This window comes from Argopecten irradians, chromosome 4, assembly GCF_041381155.1.
Source record: "Argopecten irradians isolate NY chromosome 4, Ai_NY, whole genome shotgun sequence".
Lineage (NCBI taxonomy): Eukaryota > Metazoa > Mollusca > Bivalvia > Pectinida > Pectinidae > Argopecten > Argopecten irradians.
The window spans coordinates 34,414,731-34,436,455 of NC_091137.1; the positions used below are offsets into that span (position 1 = coordinate 34,414,731).

Genomic DNA, 21,725 nt, shown 5'->3' on the forward strand with positions numbered 1-21,725 from the left:
ACATTGCTGAAAATATCGTATTTTTGTTCCAGGTTCGTTTCCGCAGCATAACTGGAAAACCGGTTGAGATATATGCACGGAACTCCATAGGCACATTAGTCTTATGGTCTAGTAGTGCCTTTTGCTATTTTAAGGTTTTCACTTTTTGTACTTTTTTCTGTAACCATGGAAACATTGCTGAAAATGGCAGATTTTTGTGTAAGAATCGTTTCCGAGCACAACTCTAAAACCAGCAGAGATATTTCCATGAAACTTCATAGACACATTGTTCTTATGGTCTAGTAGTGCCTTTTGCTATTTTTAGGTTTTCACTTTTTGTGTTTTTTTTCTGTAACCATAGAAACATTGCTGAAAATATCATATTTTTGTAGCAGGTTCATTTCCGGAGCATAACTCTAAAACCAGCAGAGATATTTCCACGAAACTTCATAGACACATTCTTTTTATGGTTTATTAGTACCTTTTGCTATTTTTAGGTTTTCATTTTTTTACACTTTTTCCGTTACCATGGAAACATTGCTGAAAATATCTTGGTAAATGGTAAATGTTACTTTGCAAAGCTCCACCCATCTTTGTGTATATAGTCTTATATAAATCTCAAGGTTGTATACCTGACTCAACAATTGCAGCCCCGCTCTACTTGAATTATACTCCATCTTTCTTTAGCTCAACTTCCTTTTTCCTCACCTGGCCCGAAGGGCCGGTTGTTTTTGTTTTTGTTTTTTTTTTCCTACACATAAATCTCCACAATCAAACTTACTTTGATATCTCCATTGGCGGGGGATCTGAATGACTATGTCCTTGTTGTCATTGTTATTTGGTGTGGGGGGAGTAATGAACAATACACACACAGCCACAAAATTGAACCACATTTCCAACAAAAATCAACAAAAGTAAGGTCATTTTGGTCGAGAGCTTGTCGCTTGTTAATGACGCAATTTTTTTGACGCCACATCACTTGCAAGGCTGAATTATGTACGTGTTATAACCAAAATTATAAATTATCACGCCGATCTGTTGTTGTTTTATGAAGCTTTTTTATTGAAAATTTGTGGACCTTGAAGGGATGTTCGTGAAAGTCGACCCTGTACTATTATCAAACGCATGATTTTATTTGTTGGTAACGAGTTAGAAAACATTAATAATGATTTCTGTATTCTTTATTCTCAGGAAATGTATAGATAAAAGATAGTGATAATGGGTTAGGTCGTGATATGTTTATCTTTAATTGTAATTCTAATGTCCATTCATTAGATGCCGCTGACCATTAAGAGAATAAATATATTTATTAGCACACAGGCATTGATTAACCTAGATCTGTAATGGATGACACTACCGTACATTTTCTCTGATGCTATGGGCAGTGTCAGGTTTATTGACTTGGTCTTTTGACCACCTCGGAGATTATCAATGAAAGAGATAACAAACAGTTAGCTACAATGTATGTCCAGTCCACCCTTGATAGAAAAGGTGTGATTCGGCGGCATAACTCAGGCGGAGTCAATACACCAATACAAACAAACGGACTATATTTGTTCCTATGTATTGTTCCAAACACTGGTGATAGGGCATACGCATTTGGGGAAAAATCGATGCTTTCAAACAGCTATTAGACAACTCTAACGACGATCAGACGTTGGTTTGCTTATGAAGGGATCTCTCTTCAGTTGGCATGATTGTTTTATGTCTGGAATCTACTGTAAGGAAAACGAGAAATATATTTTCCAGGAAGTAGCAGTTGACAAACTATTTATGTTTATATCCTACTGGGCCATCTTGGTATTGCTCTGAAGGATTCGGACGCATCGTGACAAAATATCTGGTTGTAAAAGAAAAACTTACCATGATCCAAGAAAGACATTCTTCGTTGATTTTGAGCTGGCTTACATCATTGTTTGTGGTTTGTAAGTATACATAAATACTGTTGGCCGCTTTATTTCCGCCTATTCTATATTTTGCGTTTTTGTCAATCTCAACATATTAGAGAACAACTTTATTTGCGATCAAGGGTTGTTAATAAGTATATTTGTACACTGCTACCTTATACAGCATGTTTTGTATTTTAAAGTTTTCCGAAAACCCAAATGATGTTTAAACAAAGTTGTGACGAACAAAATGACTTATCCGGCTACTATGTATCTCTTATAGTCACCGGGTAATGCTAATTTCCCCATAAGATATAATCACCAATATTTCTCCAATACAAGTAACAAGGGGAGGTAATTTGAAAAATTCAAAGTTAAATTACTATGCTGTTTTCTGAAATGAAATTATTCTGAAAATTAAAAAAAAAAGGTATATTTGCATTTCGTAATTACGTTTTAATGGTTTTTTTCGCGAAGCAGCTGAATTTGCGTTGGAGATCCTATGCAAAATACGCGAAATTTATATTTTAAGAAAATAAAGCGGTTTGCAGTATTTCACTCGCATAAAAAATGACATTGATAATAAATAAACACTGCTGACCTGGCGATGTAGCGTGTACTTTTCCGACTAACGATTTTTACACTAATCCTCGTAATTCAACTTTCGATGTGAAATAAAATTCGACCATAATCCCATCATATCATATACCATAGTGACCAGTAAGGAATTGTCTTCAATGTAAACTAAAAAAATATTCAGATCGGATGATTTTTGTGGTGTTCAGAGCATTTCAAAATTAATTACCCCATTTTCTGGAAATGGGATACAGGGCTAAGTAAACAACCTTTCAGTATTTTTATTTTTTTATTTTTTGCGCGACGTAAACCTGTGATTGACATTAACTCGGGTTAACTAGCGTTGAAAATCATGAAATGGCATGAAACCCAGTGTTACATGTACTCATGTTTTCATCGCATTAAACTTATTAAATTGTGTATGAATGTCAACTAAAAGGAAAACTCATTCGTCTGAATGTCAATAAAGTTTGAAATTCTAAGTATAAAATGCAAACTAAAATTAATCAAACCTGCAACAATGCCTATCAGTTATATATTATCTTACATACACGATGCGGGAAATGAAAGTATCGTCAACAAATGATGTAGGATCTTTTTGGAATTCGTGAATATTTGGTCGAAATCATGAAAGAATTTACGTTGTAAGAATTTTCAGTTATTTCACCGAAATGTGTCTAAGTTAATTTTCTAGTATTTTTTTTCTTTTATACAGCTTTAACATTTCACAATTCGGGAAAATATCATTCTCGATACTCCAAGGGCTACTATCACTGACATTATCACTTGGCTATTTCGTAGTAAAACTGAAGGCATCAGAAGACACAGACAATTGTGGTTCTTTGATGAATATCAAAGGAAAATAATAACGGTACAGGTTGACTGTGTTGCTTTAAAGTTTAGCGTCGCTCTCTCTGTAATCTCCAAATGAAATCTCTGCAGGCCTGTAGTTGGTTAGTTTTTTTTTTCTCTTCTCCTGTACTGCCTCCAGTTTTACTATGAGATAGTACAGGGGTTGATATAACGTCAGTGATAGTGACTCCTGGAGTATCGAGGAAGAGAAATTACAGATACATATCTTATGTTTAGAATTTGAAAATATTTCAGAGAAAGAAATGCTCATTGAAATGTAAATAGTTGAGAAAGAATATGCATGGATTTGAACAACAATCAATCTTGCATCAATTCATCTTGAATTGCATTATTCCATATCTAATGGCAGTTACACAATGTGTTTGAATTTGGACACGTTTCAAAGAAGAACACACTAAAACTTAAGCTGCTTTTCCAGTTTGAAAATTATTTTCATATTTTTCCTTTGACTATCATATGTCATACATTTCCACGATACACAGTTTACCTTGCAGAATAGGATATTCTTAAACATTTTAACTCGTTACAGTTTCTGTTAACATATTTGTTCATCGGTTGTAGATGTCAGGCTGACGGCTGGTGATAATGTCACAGTCTGCTTTTTACGAAACACACAAAACGAAGGTATTGGAGACACAATAATCTTCATAACAAGTGAAGTGGATGATGTGCTGGTTACATTCCTGACGACAGATAATGGCGCTTTGAACCAAACTGTAATGACGCTACCCAAAAAATACACCCGTCATATGGTGCAGTTTGAGTCAGCGAAACTTTTAGTTAATACGATAGAGAACAAAGGAATTATGATTGCCTCTGAGGAAGACATCCATGTACTGGGATATAACGACGTAAACAAGCTCTCATCAGACATGTTCACGCCCTTAACAGCATCACAGCTTGGGCTTATTTATGCCTCTCTTACCTACTGTGAAGGGAATGGATTTTGCGTTCTTGGGATCGTTGCTCAACTTGAACCGGTCAGTATCACTGTTTATTTACCTGCTCAGTTTACTTCACGTGTCAATTTCAATGGGGTTCGCTACAAGGCATGCGATATCATCCACATCAAATTACAACCCTTACAGGCTGTTCAGCTGGGGACAAGGTCAGACTTTACTGGTTTCGTAGTTTCTGCCGACAGTCAAGTAGCTGTATACGCAGGGGCAGGGAAAACATCAATGCTTTCCAGTGCTACGCGGGATCATTTGACAGCCACATTACCACCTTTAATGCACTGGGGTAAGCACTATATTATCGTAAGAAATAAAAACTCCACGTACGTTGACATCATCAAGGTCATATCTTCCAAAGACAACACCAATGTAGTGCTAACGGGATGTGGTTCAACTTCGATATTCCTCGAACATGCGTTTCAGGACTACGCGAATTATTCCTTGAGTTGCGAATTCCTTGACGTATCTGCGGAAAACGATATTCTTGTTGGACAATTTGTTATAAAAACAGGCTTAAACGGCGGCATGTTTTTCCCATTGCCAACGAAACATTTTTACGATAATTATTTGGTCCCAATTCCGCCGTTTTATGAAGATTGTGAACTCTCACTTGTGGCACGACATGGCGAACAAGATAATATATATCTGCAGAACCAGCCTATTATGACGTCATGGTCGCCCGTACCATCGTCTGCGTTTGTCGTCACAACAGTGATGGCTCCTAGTGTAGAGGTTCTGATGGTCTCGAACATGTTGGGTCTGTCTTTCGGAGGCTATCTGGTGTGTTACTCCGCTGCTACAGCTGCTGCAACAGTTTTGCATCCGAAGCACCTAAATCTTACGGCAAACGTGAGTATTGAATTAAAAGTAATTAAGCAGACACAGTTGTGAAGAAAAAACACTACAAGAGTTGCCAACTCTTATGATATTGTTAGAATACTCATGATTTTTCTATGTGACAAAATTTCGCGGATTTTGAAATGACCGTTTACGACATATAAAATGAATAATAATCCATTTACATTTGGTTCTTTTAGGTGTTACTAGTCATATAAAAATATCAAAAATAACGCAGCACAAAAACTCCTTTTCTTATCCCTTGTGGTGGACAATCCTATATTTTGCGAGGTGTGGTTGGGTTACTGGTTCGATTCTCTACATATTATTATTATTTATCCATATATATATATATATCACTTATAGAGTAATCTTTCCAAGTACACATGGCTTTAAGTAAACATTAACCCTTAGAGTGCCACAGGGCCTCAATTGAGGCTCTTGGCGTATTCCCTTGAGTGCCAAAGGGCCTCAGAGAGCCTCACCCAGATTTCAACGGTTCAATGTTTGTTCCGCGATGGAGCTGTGCGTGTACGCTGTACCAGTTGTTTGTTCCGCGATTGAGCTGCGCATGAGATGTACATATCAGAAATGCGCTCATTTGTGTCATGTATTATTATCATATACATGTGTATATTACGCCTAAATTGGTCCTAATGTTATGATAATTTGGTTTACTTTCAGACTGTTCCATCGCCAGAGAGCATTGCAGGTGAGAGTCTTGTATTTATTGTATTATCGCGCATTATGAGATGATTGTCTGCAAAGCTCTGGCATCTATATAGACCATAGAATATATATAGACCATAGATGCCATAGGAATATAGTTTACTACTTAAATTTACATTATCAAACTCGTTTTAGTGTCTCTGCATTTATATTGTTAAAGCTAGACCACGAAGAAAACCGTTTCTCAACGATGATTTAATCCAGAAGAAGGAACAGCCATTTTGACGGTGATCAGTTGACGTCACCACGCCAACATTATTGACGTCATAATGGTCACGTTTTGGGTGTCAGTTATACCGTCATATACTTCACTTTGTCTCGGTTAGTTTATATAGTAGAAGTGACATGGGAATGTAAATATATGTAAATATTTGACTATCAAACAACAAAAAAGCTAAATAAAACTTCACTGTCAATATATATTACACAGGATCAAGATTTGTTTGTTGTTGTATCCTCACATTAGGCCATTGACATATATATTTCCTGATGTTTTTATTGTTTTAAAAAAGCTTAAAATTTCTGCTTCGGAAACATACATTGTAGAGGGACATTAATGAAATTACTTAAATATAGAGTAAACGTTTCCTCCAACTTAACCGAACACTTTTTTTTTTAATGTTTCAGCAATTTTTCAACATGCCTGTGATCCGACTTTAATAGAGACGACAAGCCAAATAGTGACTACTGACGTCATTACAAATACGGATATAATCAATTATACACAACCGCAAACTCCGCATATGCACAATTATACACAACCACCAACCCCGGATATATACAATTATACACAACCACCAACCCCGGATATATACAATTATACACAACCACCAACCCCGGATATATACAATTATACACAACTTTCGACCCCGGATATATACAATTATACACAATCACCAACCCCGGATATATACAATTATACGCAACCATCGACCCCGGATATATACAATTATACACAACCTAAAACACCGCAAATATCCAATTATACACAACCACCAACCCCGGAAATATCCAATTATACACAACCACCAACCCCGGATATATATAATTATACACAACAATCGACCCCGGATATATACAATTATACACAACCTCCAACTCCATATATCTCGAATTATACACAACCTCCAACTCCATATATCTCGAATTATACACTACCACCAACCCCGTATATAAACAATTTTACAAAACCACCAACCCCGTATATAAACAATTATACACAACAAACTACCCCGGTTATAACCAATTATACACAACCAACTAACCTGGGTATAACGAATTATACACAACCAACTACCTCGGGTATAACCAATTATACACAACCAACTACCCCGGTTATAACCAATTATACACAACCAACTACCCCGGTTATAACCAATTATACACAACCAACTACTCCGATTATATCCAATTATACACAACCAACTACCTCAGGTATAACCAATTATACACAACCAATTAACTCTTGGCAATCAACTTCACAAGGCTCAACGCAAATAAATTTTCAAAGTACAACTATTTCAACACCCCAACCGTCTGGTCAGATGTCAACATCGACTTCATGTCCATGCAGCCATTGTCCTGTCGTGACGTCATCACCCGAGGCTCTAGAAACATACACGAACGAGATTCGAGCAGCTCTTATTATTCCGAGAAAAGACACGTTGAGTTGGCAAAGAAAACTTTCTTGTGCTGACGACAGTCGTGTTTCCAGTCAGGTAATGGGATACGTGGGTATCACCGTCATCAGTGTAACAATAGGTATTGTTGTGTTGGGAGACTGTTTTAGCTTGTATGTCTCCATGTCTCACCGCTGACCCAACCATCACATAACTACATGTATTTGTTGTCGAATTTTCTAGACGTTTCAAGACACAAAAAGAACAAATTCAATTACATACATATGTATTAAGGACCGTGCAGATCGCCTCGAAAATTCGACAATATTATGTCCACGCTGATGGAATTATTTTGCCAAATTCTTTGCCCCATATTTACTACATCAAGTAATTCGTATCCTACAGACATTTCTGTATATCTAGTGATCTAGGATCTAGTGTTATCTGGAAAGCAACCGTTGGTATTACTTCCTTGATCCATATACATTTGTATATATTATTCAACTAATTCAACTTGTTCTATCATATTATTCAACTAATTCAACTTGTTCTATCAGTCAATTGTTTGTTGTCTCAAGACGCATCCCTGACCGGGACTTGTATCCATTGTTATATTAATATTGAATCCAATTGTTATTGAATAAATATTATTAGTATATAAAGCATTTCGCTAATCTGTTCTTCATCGAGTCTTACAATATCTAACTGGGAACACATATGTATCCTCTTAAGCTAAGAGCATTTAGAGGAGTGCGCCAGGACGCGTTATGGCTATATGCATTAGTCGATATTTTTTCTGATTTCAAATTGGTTTCGTTTCATAAATTTCTACTTCGTTCTGTTTGAAAGTATACTTCCTTCTCATTTAAGCTAAACATGTAGCGGTCCGCTATAACGATAGCCAACACAACCGCTAATCTAGCTGTATGAAAAGGATTCAGAAGGTTTAAATCAAAAGTGAATGTGTTATTGCCACTTTTTACCACTACACAAAACTTCCATATTTCCAGAGTAAATATTAAATATACAGTGACGTTATGACAAAAAAACAACTTTTTATCATGGTGATGAACTAAGAAAAAGAGCTTTGCGAAAAGCTGACTTTTGTAGCCTTTAATAGCATACCGATATAACAACTCTGCCACGCAAGTATATTACGACCTATCATGTCTCTAAACTCTTCACATGAAAATGTTTGTATCCCTTAAAATGATTGCTTATATCCACAACAACGCATTTAGTCCTATATTGCATATCAATGCAGAAATCAAGATCAGGTCTAAGAAACATCTTACCTTTTAAACTTAAACTTTTTAACCTTTTTAACTTTAAACTTAAATACAATTTGCACGATTAGGCATCCTAAAATTACCAAAAATAATTTATAATATTTGGCCATCAACTAAACGTTGCATTACAATCTGTCAAGGTCCTTAGATTCAACAGTAAGATAGTATTGTAATTTTGCGATTTAGAGCAATATTCTCGCATAGTAAATCAGCATTAAAGGAAATTGTTTAATGATATATAATAATTTACTTGTTAAGTAACCTTATATCAAATTCAGTACAAACCGTCCTATAAGTAAAGCAGACAAACAACAACACTGTGCAGATCTGGTTAAAATATTTCTATTATATATGGTTTTTACATGTATTACCTTAACCATGGCAATTCATATTGATCAAAATTATTTGTAAACACAAGGACGTATATGAATCACTTACAAATCCTTGGTAAACATTATAAATTCTTATTAAAAATTACGGAGTTTTTTTAATGAGCCTTAAATATTTAATGTATTGTACAGTCAAACCACCAGGTTAGCTCGAAGTCAACGACAACATGGTAAAAATTCGAGTTATCATAGTATTCGAAATAAGCAATGGTTACACAGAATGTAAATTCGAGATAAGATGGATATTTCTGCAAATGTATATCAAGGTTTTCCATAGCAATAAAATATGCGTCACTTTATAACAATAAGAATGGCAAGACAAAATATAGAAGTTTCTTTAATTAATAGATATTCTTTCACAGTTCATAACGATACAAATATGTTTGTGCTTCAGATGGCATCGTTACTTTCGAAATGCATTAGCACTTACCACGCGTATCTTTATAAATTTGAACTATATATATTTGTACTAATATTACTCTAAACCAATGCAATTTTTTTTTTAATTTTCTCAATAAATACTATCAATTGATTAATGGCTTAAAATTAGCTGTTTGTTTGGCCCAGAACAGAACCCGACTCATTTGCATTAATTGTACATATTATCTCTAAAATCACTAAGAATATATAATTATATTCCATTAAAAAGGAGCAAGTGCAAGGAGTAATTATATATAATTATAGCTCAGTTCATGACGATAGAAATAAAATATTGCGTTCATGCCCGAAACTGTAGTAATACAAATAAAATCACAACTCTGCCATTCAGAAGTCTTAAGAATACAAAAAAAATCGCATCGCAATCATTTCTTTAAAAAGTCGTAAAAATATCAAAAAACAATTGTCATGGTGCCTTTCAAAATCATAATCATTTCAAAACGTCTTTATAACTTCCTTTTGAAAGTCGTAATAACGCCTTTCAGGTGAGTAGAAGTACACTTTATTTAACTGAACAATCAAAGAAATTAAATGCTTTGAAAAACTCGTTATCCGAGTAATACTTATTGAAAGGGCGTTTTTGGAACATTTGAAATGGCGTTACAACAACAACCACCAAACTTGTTCGCGTTATTTCTACAGTTCACGTTATTACGAATTTTGAAAGATTTCTTCCAGAAAGAACTTTTCGATACTTAGAAATAGTGTGATTTCCTTTCCATGTAACAATTAACAATATGTTAATTGATTAGATATTGTGTTTTAATCATACAATGAACATCAAATGTCCCTCATAAACATGAGCAGAGCCAAAATATATAAATCTTCAATATGTGTATTACGGTGCAGAGAAAATAATTCTGCTTATGTTTCCTTGAGACAAAATTATTTACAAAATTTTGTGTATCTCTTGACTATTTTATGATCGCACAATTTACCTAGTAAACAAGACATTTCCCTAAAACTAACGACCTTTAATTTGACCTTTTGTAAAGGACTCATAAAATACGCCCTTTCACATGTGCTTGCGCGTCCTTACTTTCAACCTCACGCCCCTTCCCTTGATCTCACGACCTTTCCTTTGACCTTAAGACCCTTCACTTGACCTTTTCTTCTTTGCCTGAGGAGAATCATCCTTCTCGTCCATGGACACGATAGTCTTATCATTCTTCGGATCCATGAAATCCTTTCCTGTCATGTCAGTGAAGTTTGTACAGTCAAGAATGGCTGAATTAGGAACCTGTAATGACCAATAATTTACTGTTAACAATCCAGATTTTAAATATTGCTTCCTTTGTTGATTTTATTCTCATTTTGTATAAACAAATTACAATTAGTAAAAATTTTATCTAATCTAATCACTCAATGCAAATAGAACGAATATACGTACCCGGCCTACTATACCTTTCGGCCGGGTACGAATTGGTCCTTATGTGTCGTAGTGGAGCACTGCCTCCGAAAATCACTCGGGCATCGTTTTCTTAACTTTTTTGTAGGTTTCCAATTATTTTATGCGTATACATGCATTTACATATAATCTTTGTCCAAAACAAACATAACTACTATTCTTAATATCTACCGTACCGCTCACAAGACGTCAAATTCACAATTTGTGGACTTGCCGTATAAACTCCCTTCAGAAAGACCTTCATATGTATTATGTAAAAAAAAATAATGCTTCGATGAGAATTTGATATTTTATGTGGTTCAGTTTTATTGCCTAGAAGGTAAGCGATATCAAACAATTACAATAAAAATGCAAACAAACGTTTTATAATGGTTTGTATAATCATTACTTTGCTCCATTAGCAGTAATAGGCACCAATTGTAGCTCTAAAGACGACACCACTTTCTGTCTAAAAGTCTTTTGATCTAATCTAATCACTCAATGCAAATCTAATGTGTCTCTTTTGATTAAATTTAACTAGAACTGTAAGCCAATGCCCAACTAATACCTTATTACCTCTCATTTGAGACTATGACAACCAGATATTTTAAAACGCGTGTTTTACTGTTAGTAGGACCAAATATGTTCACCAATGATACATACAGTACATTTTATTATGAGGTTTCATTTGTTACAATGGCAATTAAATGACATCTGATGTCTTAAAAACTATTACCATTCTATGTATATAGTTAAGTTCAGCTAACTTTATTACTAGACCAAGTTTTAATAAAATGGACCCAAAACTGTGCATAGTGGATTGGGCATCACGGCAACCGACATTTCCGGAACATAAAACATTCAACATATTACTGTAAAATTAAATCAAATTTGATGATTTAGGACTAGTTATCCGGACAAGATTTGAGGACGACAGCCATCCAGACAGGGTGATTTCAGTATACCCCCAACGAAAGAAGATAGTAGAATCATCATCGGACGATGCATGATGGAAGAAAAGCATCTCCCGATACGAATACTGTAAAATATGACCTAATATTCTTAAGTTCTTTCTTCCATAGATTAGAGTTTTCAAATAATTACATGGTTAGCAATATTCGTGGTTTATCAATCTTTGAAACACCAATTGCAGTTTCTTTGTTTTAAAATTCGCGTTTTTTTAGCAACAACAAACAAGAAAACAGTTTACATAAATATACTACACATTAACTCAAATCTGCCTGAGTAGTGTACCTTGTGTAGTGGAGTATACTGTGGGTGGTGGTGCACTATAACTGGGTCGTTAGTAGCTTTGTTGTACGCCGTGAGGAAGGCCCATCGTCTGTTGGGGCTGTTGTTTGGTCCACTCGTATGGAGCAGATTGCAGTGGAAGAAGAGTGTATCACCTTTCAAATAAGTTAAGCAAGTCTATTTGGTAAATACAAATTTTATACAACACTCATTCTGTCAGTGATAATACAACTCACCTGTCATTATATCCAACCGTAGACTATGTCATGATAAACTGGAGGACTTTCAGAACAAAAACAATGATCAATCAATATTTACAGAAACCTTTTTCGAAGATTACAAAGGAAAGACGTCCGACTTAAAAGCCAATGCAGCTCATCATCGGTGTTCCATCAGCCAATGTCTTTTGGTGTATGTTTAAGAATCAAACTATTTATCTCAATTTATACACAAGTTGTCGCATAGACACCTTTCAATTTATCTGTGACATCAGACAAGGGGTAGATATAACGACAAGCTAATCCTAGGATGTTAAGGATGATTACACTCTGAATCAATATGATAAAAACATGTAATCGAAAGAAACATGTTAGCTTCCATTTGACTCCTCTGTGGCGAAGAAGGCAGTCATTAAAGTTTATTTTCATTATACTCCTTTCAAGTTAAGTTCACACTTTTTTTCTTTTCTATGTTTTTCTCCTTTCCAAATTATCTAAAAATCCTTTAAATTATGCACTGGAAAAAAACCCGACATAAGTTGTCTTTTTTATCACTATTGAAGAAAATTTTATTTCATTTCATAAATCGCAGGAAAGTAAGTATGTCACTACATGTGTACTAAGCCACAAAAATGAGAAACTTAAAATGAACTCCCCTTACGATGTCGATATTTTTCTCGGTATGTTACCTACTCCAACTGCTATGTCCCTAATTACAAAATATTTTATCTAATCTTAGCTGTATAAATTACCTGGTTCCATCTCGACCATCTCTAGTGGACATTGTCCCGAGTCTCTAATGCCATTAACGCGGTCCATGTCTGCTCCCGTTTGGCCTGCTACCATCAGATGTTCTATCCGACCACATTTGTGGGAGCCCCTCAATATCTAGTATAACCATGGCAACAATAAATACTTTAACCAACTTATTTTTGCGTGCGATTATATTTCTCGTGAGATAAGAAACTGTGAAAATTAAAGTGAATAGTCTGGCAAAGAAAATCAGTCTATATGCGTTCATTGGCCTCCAGAAAGTTCTTACATATCAAAACGACGGTTCAGTTCTGTTTACGTTGTCAGTTTTGACCACTGCACTTATGGAAAGCCCCCGTGTAAATTTAGCATATTTTTAAAAGTAACTCTTTGAAAGCGAGGCTGTGTAGAAATGTCAGCACGGACATAGATAACCGGGAAGATATTTTAGAATTCCTATGATATAAATTAACTTCTTCAAATGCAGAGCGACTTTGATAGGAAATTTTATTTTTTCTAATTCATAAGAAATTATCCTGGGTAAAGTAACGCCATTTTTACCGACTTTAGCCTTCCTTTACCCGACTATTCACTTTAATAGTCGCGAAAATTGTCTGCGCATAGTTTCAGTAGAGTATAAATCTAATGAATATAAACCGCGAAATTAAAACGTCATTAAAAAGTCGTTAAGTATGAGAACGCGAAATTAAGTCTACGCGGAGATAAGTTTACAGTAATCTAGAACCAACAAGTTTATTAGCTAACCACAATACATCAGCAAATCTGTCTAATTAAGCCATCTTTGTGTTTGTTTCTGCTTTGTGACCTTTTTTTATTTTCTGAAGCTTGCCGCTCAGCTAGGTGAAAACACGCACAATAAAGTAAATAAAAACTCCCCATTGAGAAATAATGCTTTTGACGCCTTCAAATTGGTACATTTCTTCTGTGTTTTTATAGATCTCACATCTTTGGCGATTGCTGGAAGCATTATTTTTTATCTATAACACATGTCTTGTATAATTGCTCGGTTACTAATTTTTCACGCAGATGCAAAACAAAAAAAACACACAAAGCCATAGCCTTGGTGTATTTTACCGTAAAAAGTGCCATATATATGTTATCACACAAATCGTTATATAATAGAATCATTAGGTTAATATTACTTCTTTTGACCCACTACAGTAATACTGATAGGTTGTTACATGATAAAAAACTGGCGTTGATTATGCGAATTTTGAGAAGTGTCTTTGAAGCATTTACTTTGTAAATCACTCATTACACCTATGGAAGTATTTATGAAAAGAACGTATCATTTATATTTCTCTTTTCACCTTAGTGTTTCATCATTTAATCGCTCGGATATTTCTAGTTTCAAGTTCATACCTCCAGACAGCCATTTTCCTTATTGCATCGGTCAATGGCAATGAATGCAGTCAACATGTCGGGAAACAGGCAGCCATTTTTATACCAGTATCTGTAATGCAAAACAGCGTTGTTTTGGCTAAAACTCTTTATTTCCTCATAAAATTGCTATTGGTTAAATTTGAAGAAAATTCATTTTTTCGCAATATGATTTTTGGAATCGACATATATCCGCCAAATAGAATTGTATGGAAGCTTCAACAATGAATGCTTAATCGTGTGCGGGTTTTTTTTTTTTTTTTTCTTTTTTCTTTAATCTTATTATTATTATTTTCAGAAAAAAAAATACTGTGCGTTTATCTATTTTATAGTAAAATACTGCAACAGTCCATTTTTCAATGTCATGGGTGAATAAGCTACATTTGTAAATTATAGCTACTTCCCAATTTGGAGGAAATGTGATGTTAATGCATTAATTGACGATGAACATGTACTGTGGAATTATTCACAGCGTTGACAATTTTCACTTATTCTGCTTAATTTAAATTCCCTTAAAGATACCCATACACAAACATATATCAATAAGTGCATTTTAACTTGCATGTTTGCAAATGTTTTTAAGCAATGTTCATCTAAAAAAACTCGATTGAAAATACTTTGTTTACATACATAATTGGGTAATGACTTGGTGTTCTTTGTCATTAAGTTAAATATTATATATATAAATGTAAATGTACTCTGATTTCCTTATTTCTTATATACTAATAAATGGTCACGTGGAAGCCGATGCAAAGCATATTGACTCTTTGTTTATTTTTCTTAGAAATCCTATTGAGACGTCACAACCAGGTCGATATTGCAATTGTGATCTACACTGCCAAAACGTCGAGTTTCACAGGGTGGTGTCCTATGGCAATTGTTCTTCTTGTTACACCATTTTGACGTCAACTGAAGTCCACAAGTAATAAAACAGAAAGATGTATTTTGTTTTAAGTTTTATCTTTAAACATCAACAATATTTTACTTTATGCCTTACCCATAATCCTGGTGCCATAGATGACATCCTCCAGTTTCTGCGTTCTTCATCATCAGTTTTGTGTGGTAGTGATAGACTTCCCCGCCAAGTAACTGTTATAATACAAACAATGATACATACATGTACTTAGTAGGAGATGTTAATACATCTTTTTGTTTATCTTATACAACAAATACCGATCAAAAATAACAATACTCCAAGACGCTTCCCTCTTTATATTAGTGTATATTTGGCTAAATATGCCGTTCTCTTTTGTGGTAGAAAACAGAGAACATAAAACATAGTATGCCAGCTCTGCCGTATGCCTGTTCAGAACTTTAAATCAAAGTCAGCATAATCAATTCTTACCATTTCACAAGTAGTAACCATTTTCTCACAACGTGCCAACATCCCTGTTACGTCATTTCCGGGATGACACCATAAGGACATTTTGCATTCTCTTCCTTCCCTGTCGGATACCTGTTGGTCAGGGAAAATATCATTAAGTATTTTTATTCATGTCATATATCCTTTTTGTGTGTGTCTGTGTTCATCCTTAACATACATTAATATGATTGTTTGCATTGGTGATTGGTAAAGTCTTTCTACTGAAATGAGCTGCACTTTAACCTCTTTACTATGTGGACATAACATTAGCTACATTTCTTGAATTTCAAATAATTAACACGCTTATGTTGAAAAAAAAATATTTAAACTAATTATTGTCTACGAACGTCAATCTTCAGAATCCTTACCCCAAAGCCTTTGCTAGTTATCGTATCATGGTCTTCCAGAGCCTTTTTTATCTGGAGGAGCTCCTTACTACCCAGAAAGTTTCTAAAAGTTAAAAAAAATCAAGCATTTGTCAAAGTCTCTATTGTAAAGGTTGTTACATGGTCAAGATTTTCACACAATTGATTGATAAGGACATGTTCCTAAAGAAAGCATCCTCGATACTCCAGGGCTTCCGATCACTTACTCTCGAGATCGTAAGTGATCGGAAACCCTGGAGTATCGAGGATGAAAGAAAGGGACAATTCAGACTAAGAGAACATTAAACTTTGTTCATATATCGGAAAAAACCAGCTCTAATGGGAATTAGGTCAGTCGGTTTTACTGTGATAAGCCAGCAAACCTCTGGTGGTGAAATACTTGTGAAATGTTCAAACTCACTCGCTGTCCGACTTTACACATTGTGGTCAAACATCTTGTATGCCGAACCCTGTCCCTTGCTCGTAGAGTAAAGCAACTTTTGTCTAGAACTGCTCAAATCGCTCTGACAGTAGTGTGTTTATCGTTTTAGGTGAATTGTCTTGCCTAAAGATCATTTTATCACGTCCTCAGTGGTTATGAAGTTAATTTGTTTAACGTGTGTGACTTTGGCTCGGGTATGGGCACAGCGTACATATTGTATCTGCTTAATCATATTGATCAACGATTTGTAATTACAAAGGTATCAATTAAGATACTAAACAACGACGTGGAATTTTTGCGTTATATGTTTCATAAGAAATGTAGAACAATATATTTATGCCATATTTTGCTTATTGGTTATAGAAAAGAATTAGCCTGAGTGAATTGTCCCTTTAAGCGTACTATTTATCAAATATGAACTTCCTTTGAGATCATTATTATAAAATAGAGCTTGATAGAATGAACTACGGCCTCTGTCATTATTTTGTTAATTGTTTCAGAGCAGAATAATACCATATCAACCGAATCAACTGCCGTTTTTATGTTAGATATAGACTTTGTCTGAAAATGTCAAAAAAAATCTTAATTATAAAATGCATGTTGATTGCAAGAACGATGGCTTTAGGACACCACCCTGGGAAACTCAGGACAATATGAGGTAACAATATGCACTGTTATACGTCAGAATGGAACGCTGTCGTTTAGAACAGAACTTGAGATTTCATAGTCCGTAACTACCTGACCATAATGTATCCATGTTTGTCAAAATCGCTCTTCATATTGTTGGTGACAGCCAAATCGCCACCATCACATCTGTATTCTGCCAATCAAAGTGTGTCTCCATTAGCGCATCAAATAAACAGTAACACAGATCAGACACATCAAGACGTAGGGGAACTTTAACAGAGGAAAATATACCAAAACAATACAAGTTAGTACCAGGAATGAAAAACCAAATATACCATAGGAAGATACATGAATAAAAAAGGCAATTTGTATTAACTTAATAAAATACTATCTTTTTCGTGAAACAATCAATGAAAGATATATATTCCCTTTTCTTTTCATTTATGACGGCATTAGTTCTAAATATGTACTGCAACTACAATGTAATGCTTTATATTTGTCGGGAGACGGGAGTGTCTATATCCCGTAATTTTGTCAGATGTTAATCCAGTTTCATCCTCGATACTTCAGGGGTTACGCTCCCTGTCGTTATATCTACCCCTGGACTATCTCATAACGGAAGGCAGTTCGAGAGAAAAAAACCTGACCAAACGAGAACACGACTCCAAATTTCAAAGCCACATAGTAAACCACAGCGTTTCGTTATCTCATTTCGATTCTTTTGATATACATCAAAGGCTCAAATTACTTTGTTGAGAAAACACATAGCCTTCAGTATTATCGAGATATTCCAGAGGTAGATATAACGACAGTGATAGTAACCCCTCGAATATCGAGGATGATATAGTGTTTGCATTTTCCTTGTTTGAAGTGATTTACAATGTACGTACCTGCAGATGTCATGATGAACAGAGTCAACGTCAGTTTTTAGAACAAATCCTTCTTCGCTATTCTTTCGTCAGATTTAGGAGTATATCTATAAGATACTTTCTTTTTAAAAAAACATCTTAATGATAGTGTCAAATAAGTGGTATAATACAATACCGTGTTAAAATTGAAACACACAATTGGAGATATCATCTTTTCCAATAGGTGGTATCATTTTGAAACTTTCTAACAGATATCAGTTATTCGAATAGGAGATTTAACGTATTCGAATCATTGATATCACCTACAATGTATTCAAATTGGTGGTATAAAAAACTGCATCTGCATTATATTTGGTATTTGAGTTCTAATTGATGAAAAAGGTTTATAAACAATGTCTAAGCACTACCGTACCAATAAGAATTCGATACTGGTGCAATATTTAAAACTTAAGTTACATGTATACTTACATGTATATCTATGAGAATGAAATTTTCACGGTCTTTTCTTTACTTTCGTTATCGTGTTTCACCGCCGACAGAGCATAAACGATACTCAACATTTGAACAATAATTGGTTTCGAAGTTGTATATTTTTAATTTTTTAAAGATGCTCCACCGCTGACAAATGGTATTTTTTCACTATCAAAAACAGGAGCAGACGATTTAGTATTTTTCTTCAGTTATAAAAGTTACTAACTTTGCATCATTACCACTATTGAAAAGTTTGAGCTTCTAATTTTACTTCAAGTTAAAAATATGAAAAATATTTAATTGCATCCCGAAAAAATTCCGTGACACTATATCCTATATGGAATAAAGTAATGATTGCGCATGCACCAAAGGCGAAATAAATTATCTAATGTTATTTTTTGTGTTAATTAGGCATATATATACACGATTAAACACCAATTATTGTTCAAATGATGAATATCATTTATGCTCTGTCGGCGGTGGAGCATCTTTAAATCAAAAATATTATAATAATTTATTTGCTTTTGGTGCATGTGGAATCAGTACTTCATTCCATATGTAGGACATTGTGGCATGGATTTTTTTTCGGGACTCAAGGATTTATTTTTAATGTTTTTATATTGAAGTAAAATTAGAAGCTCAAACTTTTCAATGGTGGTAATGGTGTAAAGTAAGTAACTTTTGTAACTGATGAAAAATACTAATTCGTCTGTTCCAGTTTTTGATAGAGAAAAAATAAGATTTGTCAGCGGTGGAGCATCTTCAAAGTTATATTTTAATTTATATCAAACTCTTTAAATGTAGATACATGATTCCAGAATACGTATTACACCACATGCAGGTGCTCGGATTTAATAAAAATATATTTCCTCGGATACATTATAGTACCCATTAATTTATTGTTATAGTAATACAATACGATATATACATGTTTATGTAGTAGGGGTGCTATAATTTAACTCATATGAACAATTAAGCCTGTGACGTACATGACCCAATATACAATGTACATATGTATATGTACACACTACATACTAGTATTATGTAACCGATGACGCCTCCTCGTGATCAAAAGCTTCGACATTTTCATGGTTCACACAGACTTAAGGCCTATATCTTTCCACTGTTGTTTGTACATTATATTGTAAATGGTCGTACATTCGTCAGAAACATGTGTCATGTAAAAAGTACGGGATACAACTGTAATGTCAATGTATATATATTGTGGCCTACATGTAGGTCAAATACATGTACAGAGTATACATGTATACAGCCTACACTTTATTTCAACAGCAAAATATTGTCATTGCAATATCTTCATTCAATTAGCTATATTTAGGAATATATTTACGTATACCACATAATCAATAATAAAAAAAATCCTTTATTGAGTGAAATCAAAGTACAATAATAAACGTATTTACCTTGGCCGGATTCCTGGGGTAACACTAATGTCCGGGTCAAATGACGGATATGGAGAGTTTGTCACGTATAACTTATTAACAGGAAGTAGCATTAAAGGACTTTCGGGTTATGAGGTGGTAGAAACCCGGAGTGCGCGGAGAAAAACCACTGACCATCAGGTCATGAGTTGAAGGAAAGCAGAAAACCCTGAGATATAAATGTTTTCTTTTTTTTTGTAAAAATGCAACAAAATAACTGCATATACACATACACTGTATTTTTTGACAATGGCAGACCAATATGGTACAAACTACACGTTTTCACTTTCATTCCAAAAATGACGGCTACGTTTTTTCCTCACTGGGAAATAGAAAGTCAAAAGAAAACGTGTTAAAATAGGCCTTGAGACCTGAAACGAAACTGCATTAAAACTTTTCAGTGATTATGTCAACTTTCTTAGAGGTGTCATCACAACTGATAAATATACGACCGTGTAATAAATATCGTAATATTACTATTGTAACGAACGCAGGTAATTATAACGTCATAATATAAATATAACGTCGCATGTCTCGGTAGACGGAAACGTCAAATACTGCATATTTTGATCCCTATGCCATCAATAAAGCAGTAGGACATGGCGGAATAAGTCATAAAAAGTTAAAAACACCGCATCCTCTAGTGCATTTCCTTTATTTTTAATATTCGTATCTCTTTTGGATACTGGTATCACCCCAAAACAGTGGAAATTAACGTTAGTCATCATCCGGCCATCTTTCAAAAAATGAGATACGCATAATTCTACTAAGGCCAAAAAAATATGTTTGTTTAGGGTTACACTGGCAAAAAAAATAGGGTCGGTCGAGAGGGAGGTTTTTTTTTTAGTGTTTTTCACTCTAAAATGATGGCCGAAACCGGAGTCTGAGGTCAAAATCCCGACTTTTTAATAATTTTCGTAGAAAAGTGGGAAAAATTAGGGTTTTTTCGTCGAAAAGTGGAAAAAATTAAGGTTTTTAATATTTTTTCGTAGAAAAGTGGGAAAAAATTAGGGACCTGATTAAAATGTTTAAGCAAAAATAGTAATTTATGTAGTATTCTAATTAAATCTATCTGAATCTTTAATAATCTGCTGAGTGGATTAGCAAATAGTTTTGTTTTCTTGATTTGACAACATAGACTTTCCAAATAGAAGTAGATTTACATCTAACGGAATAAAGTTATTAAGCTCATGAAATAATTTTACGCGTTGTTCTGCATAATTTGTATACATACGAAAAAGAAATGATGCGCATCCCCGATACTATAGCCACATTGGCAATGTTTATAATTTATTAAATTAGCGTGATATAAATCGTTATTTAGAGTGCTGGATCTATTTCTTGATCTGGCAAGCAATATATTGTATTTTCTATCACCTATAAGATAGTAAGAGGATATTTGTGTATCTCTAAAACTGAGAAGGGAATTTTGAAAAGCCAAAAATGATACACTTTTCCATAGTTGAATTGTAGAAGGGGAAAAAGGAGGAGTTTGTTAGCTGTAGACGATAGTTTGGTAAAGAGTAATTATTAGCAATACGAAGGTTATATTGACAATTTTCTGA

At 34.4% G+C, this 21,725-nt stretch overlaps 3 protein-coding genes across 6 annotated transcripts; 2 read left to right on the top strand and 1 right to left on the bottom strand.

The window, feature by feature from the left end:
• Nucleotides 1-1,439: 1,439 nt before the first annotated feature.
• Nucleotides 1,440-4,731, top strand: LOC138322254 (IgGFc-binding protein-like). The gene is made up of 3 exons (XM_069266296.1): nucleotides 1,440-1,470; nucleotides 3,876-4,556; nucleotides 4,694-4,731. Exons 1-3 carry the CDS (start codon nucleotides 1,440-1,442, stop codon nucleotides 4,729-4,731), a joined length of 750 nt encoding a protein of 249 aa, XP_069122397.1.
• A 219-nt stretch (nucleotides 4,732-4,950) lies between these two features.
• On the top strand, nucleotides 4,951-7,974 carry LOC138321421 (integumentary mucin A.1-like). The gene is made up of 3 exons (XM_069265096.1): nucleotides 4,951-5,119; nucleotides 5,792-5,819; nucleotides 6,464-7,974. The coding sequence occupies exons 1-3, from the start codon at nucleotides 4,985-4,987 to the stop codon at nucleotides 7,651-7,653; spliced, it is 1,353 nt and encodes a 450-aa protein (XP_069121197.1). The 5' UTR covers nucleotides 4,951-4,984; the 3' UTR covers nucleotides 7,654-7,974.
• A 1,096-nt stretch (nucleotides 7,975-9,070) lies between these two features.
• On the bottom strand, nucleotides 9,071-20,188 carry LOC138321422 (L-proline trans-4-hydroxylase-like). 4 transcript variants are annotated; one of them, XM_069265098.1, is made up of 10 exons: nucleotides 20,143-20,188; nucleotides 18,269-18,354; nucleotides 17,490-17,571; nucleotides 16,313-16,394; nucleotides 15,927-16,037; nucleotides 15,579-15,670; nucleotides 14,564-14,654; nucleotides 13,180-13,315; nucleotides 12,213-12,364; nucleotides 9,071-10,811 (listed from the first exon to the last, which is right to left on the bottom strand). In XM_069265098.1, the coding sequence occupies exons 2-10, from the start codon at nucleotides 18,279-18,281 to the stop codon at nucleotides 10,659-10,661; spliced, it is 912 nt and encodes a 303-aa protein (XP_069121199.1). In that variant the 5' UTR covers nucleotides 18,282-18,354; nucleotides 20,143-20,188; the 3' UTR covers nucleotides 9,071-10,658. The 4 variants fall into 4 exon arrangements, with proteins under 4 accessions (XP_069121199.1, XP_069121198.1, XP_069121200.1 ...); XM_069265097.1 differs by lacking the exon at nucleotides 20,143-20,188 and having other exon boundaries at nucleotides 18,269-18,496; XM_069265099.1 differs by lacking the exon at nucleotides 20,143-20,188 and having other exon boundaries at nucleotides 17,490-17,648; nucleotides 18,269-18,366.
• Nucleotides 20,189-21,725: the final 1,537 nt, after the last annotated feature.

Coding starts and splice junctions, on each gene's coding strand:
- LOC138322254 (XM_069266296.1), top strand. CDS start 1,440: ATGTATGTCCAGTCCACCCTTGATAGAAAAG. Junction 1,471..3,875: donor GTCCACCCTTGATAGAAAAG/GTGTGATTCGGC, acceptor CATCGGTTGTAG/ATGTCAGGCTGACGGCTGGT. Junction 4,557..4,693: donor ACCACCTTTAATGCACTGGG/GTAAGCACTATA, acceptor CATGCGTTTCAG/GACTACGCGAATTATTCCTT.
- LOC138321421 (XM_069265096.1), top strand. CDS start 4,985: ATGGCTCCTAGTGTAGAGGTTCTGATGGTCTCGAACATGTTGGGTCTG. Junction 5,120..5,791: donor ACCTAAATCTTACGGCAAAC/GTGAGTATTGAA, acceptor GTTTACTTTCAG/ACTGTTCCATCGCCAGAGAG. Junction 5,820..6,463: donor ATCGCCAGAGAGCATTGCAG/GTGAGAGTCTTG, acceptor TTAATGTTTCAG/CAATTTTTCAACATGCCTGT.
- LOC138321422 (XM_069265098.1), bottom strand. Junction 15,671..15,926: donor TGGTTACTACTTGTGAAATG/GTAAGAATTGAT, acceptor GTATTATAACAG/TTACTTGGCGGGGAAGTCTA. Junction 13,316..14,563: donor AGGAAAATGGCTGTCTGGAG/GTATGAACTTGA, acceptor TGGTTATACTAG/ATATTGAGGGGCTCCCACAA.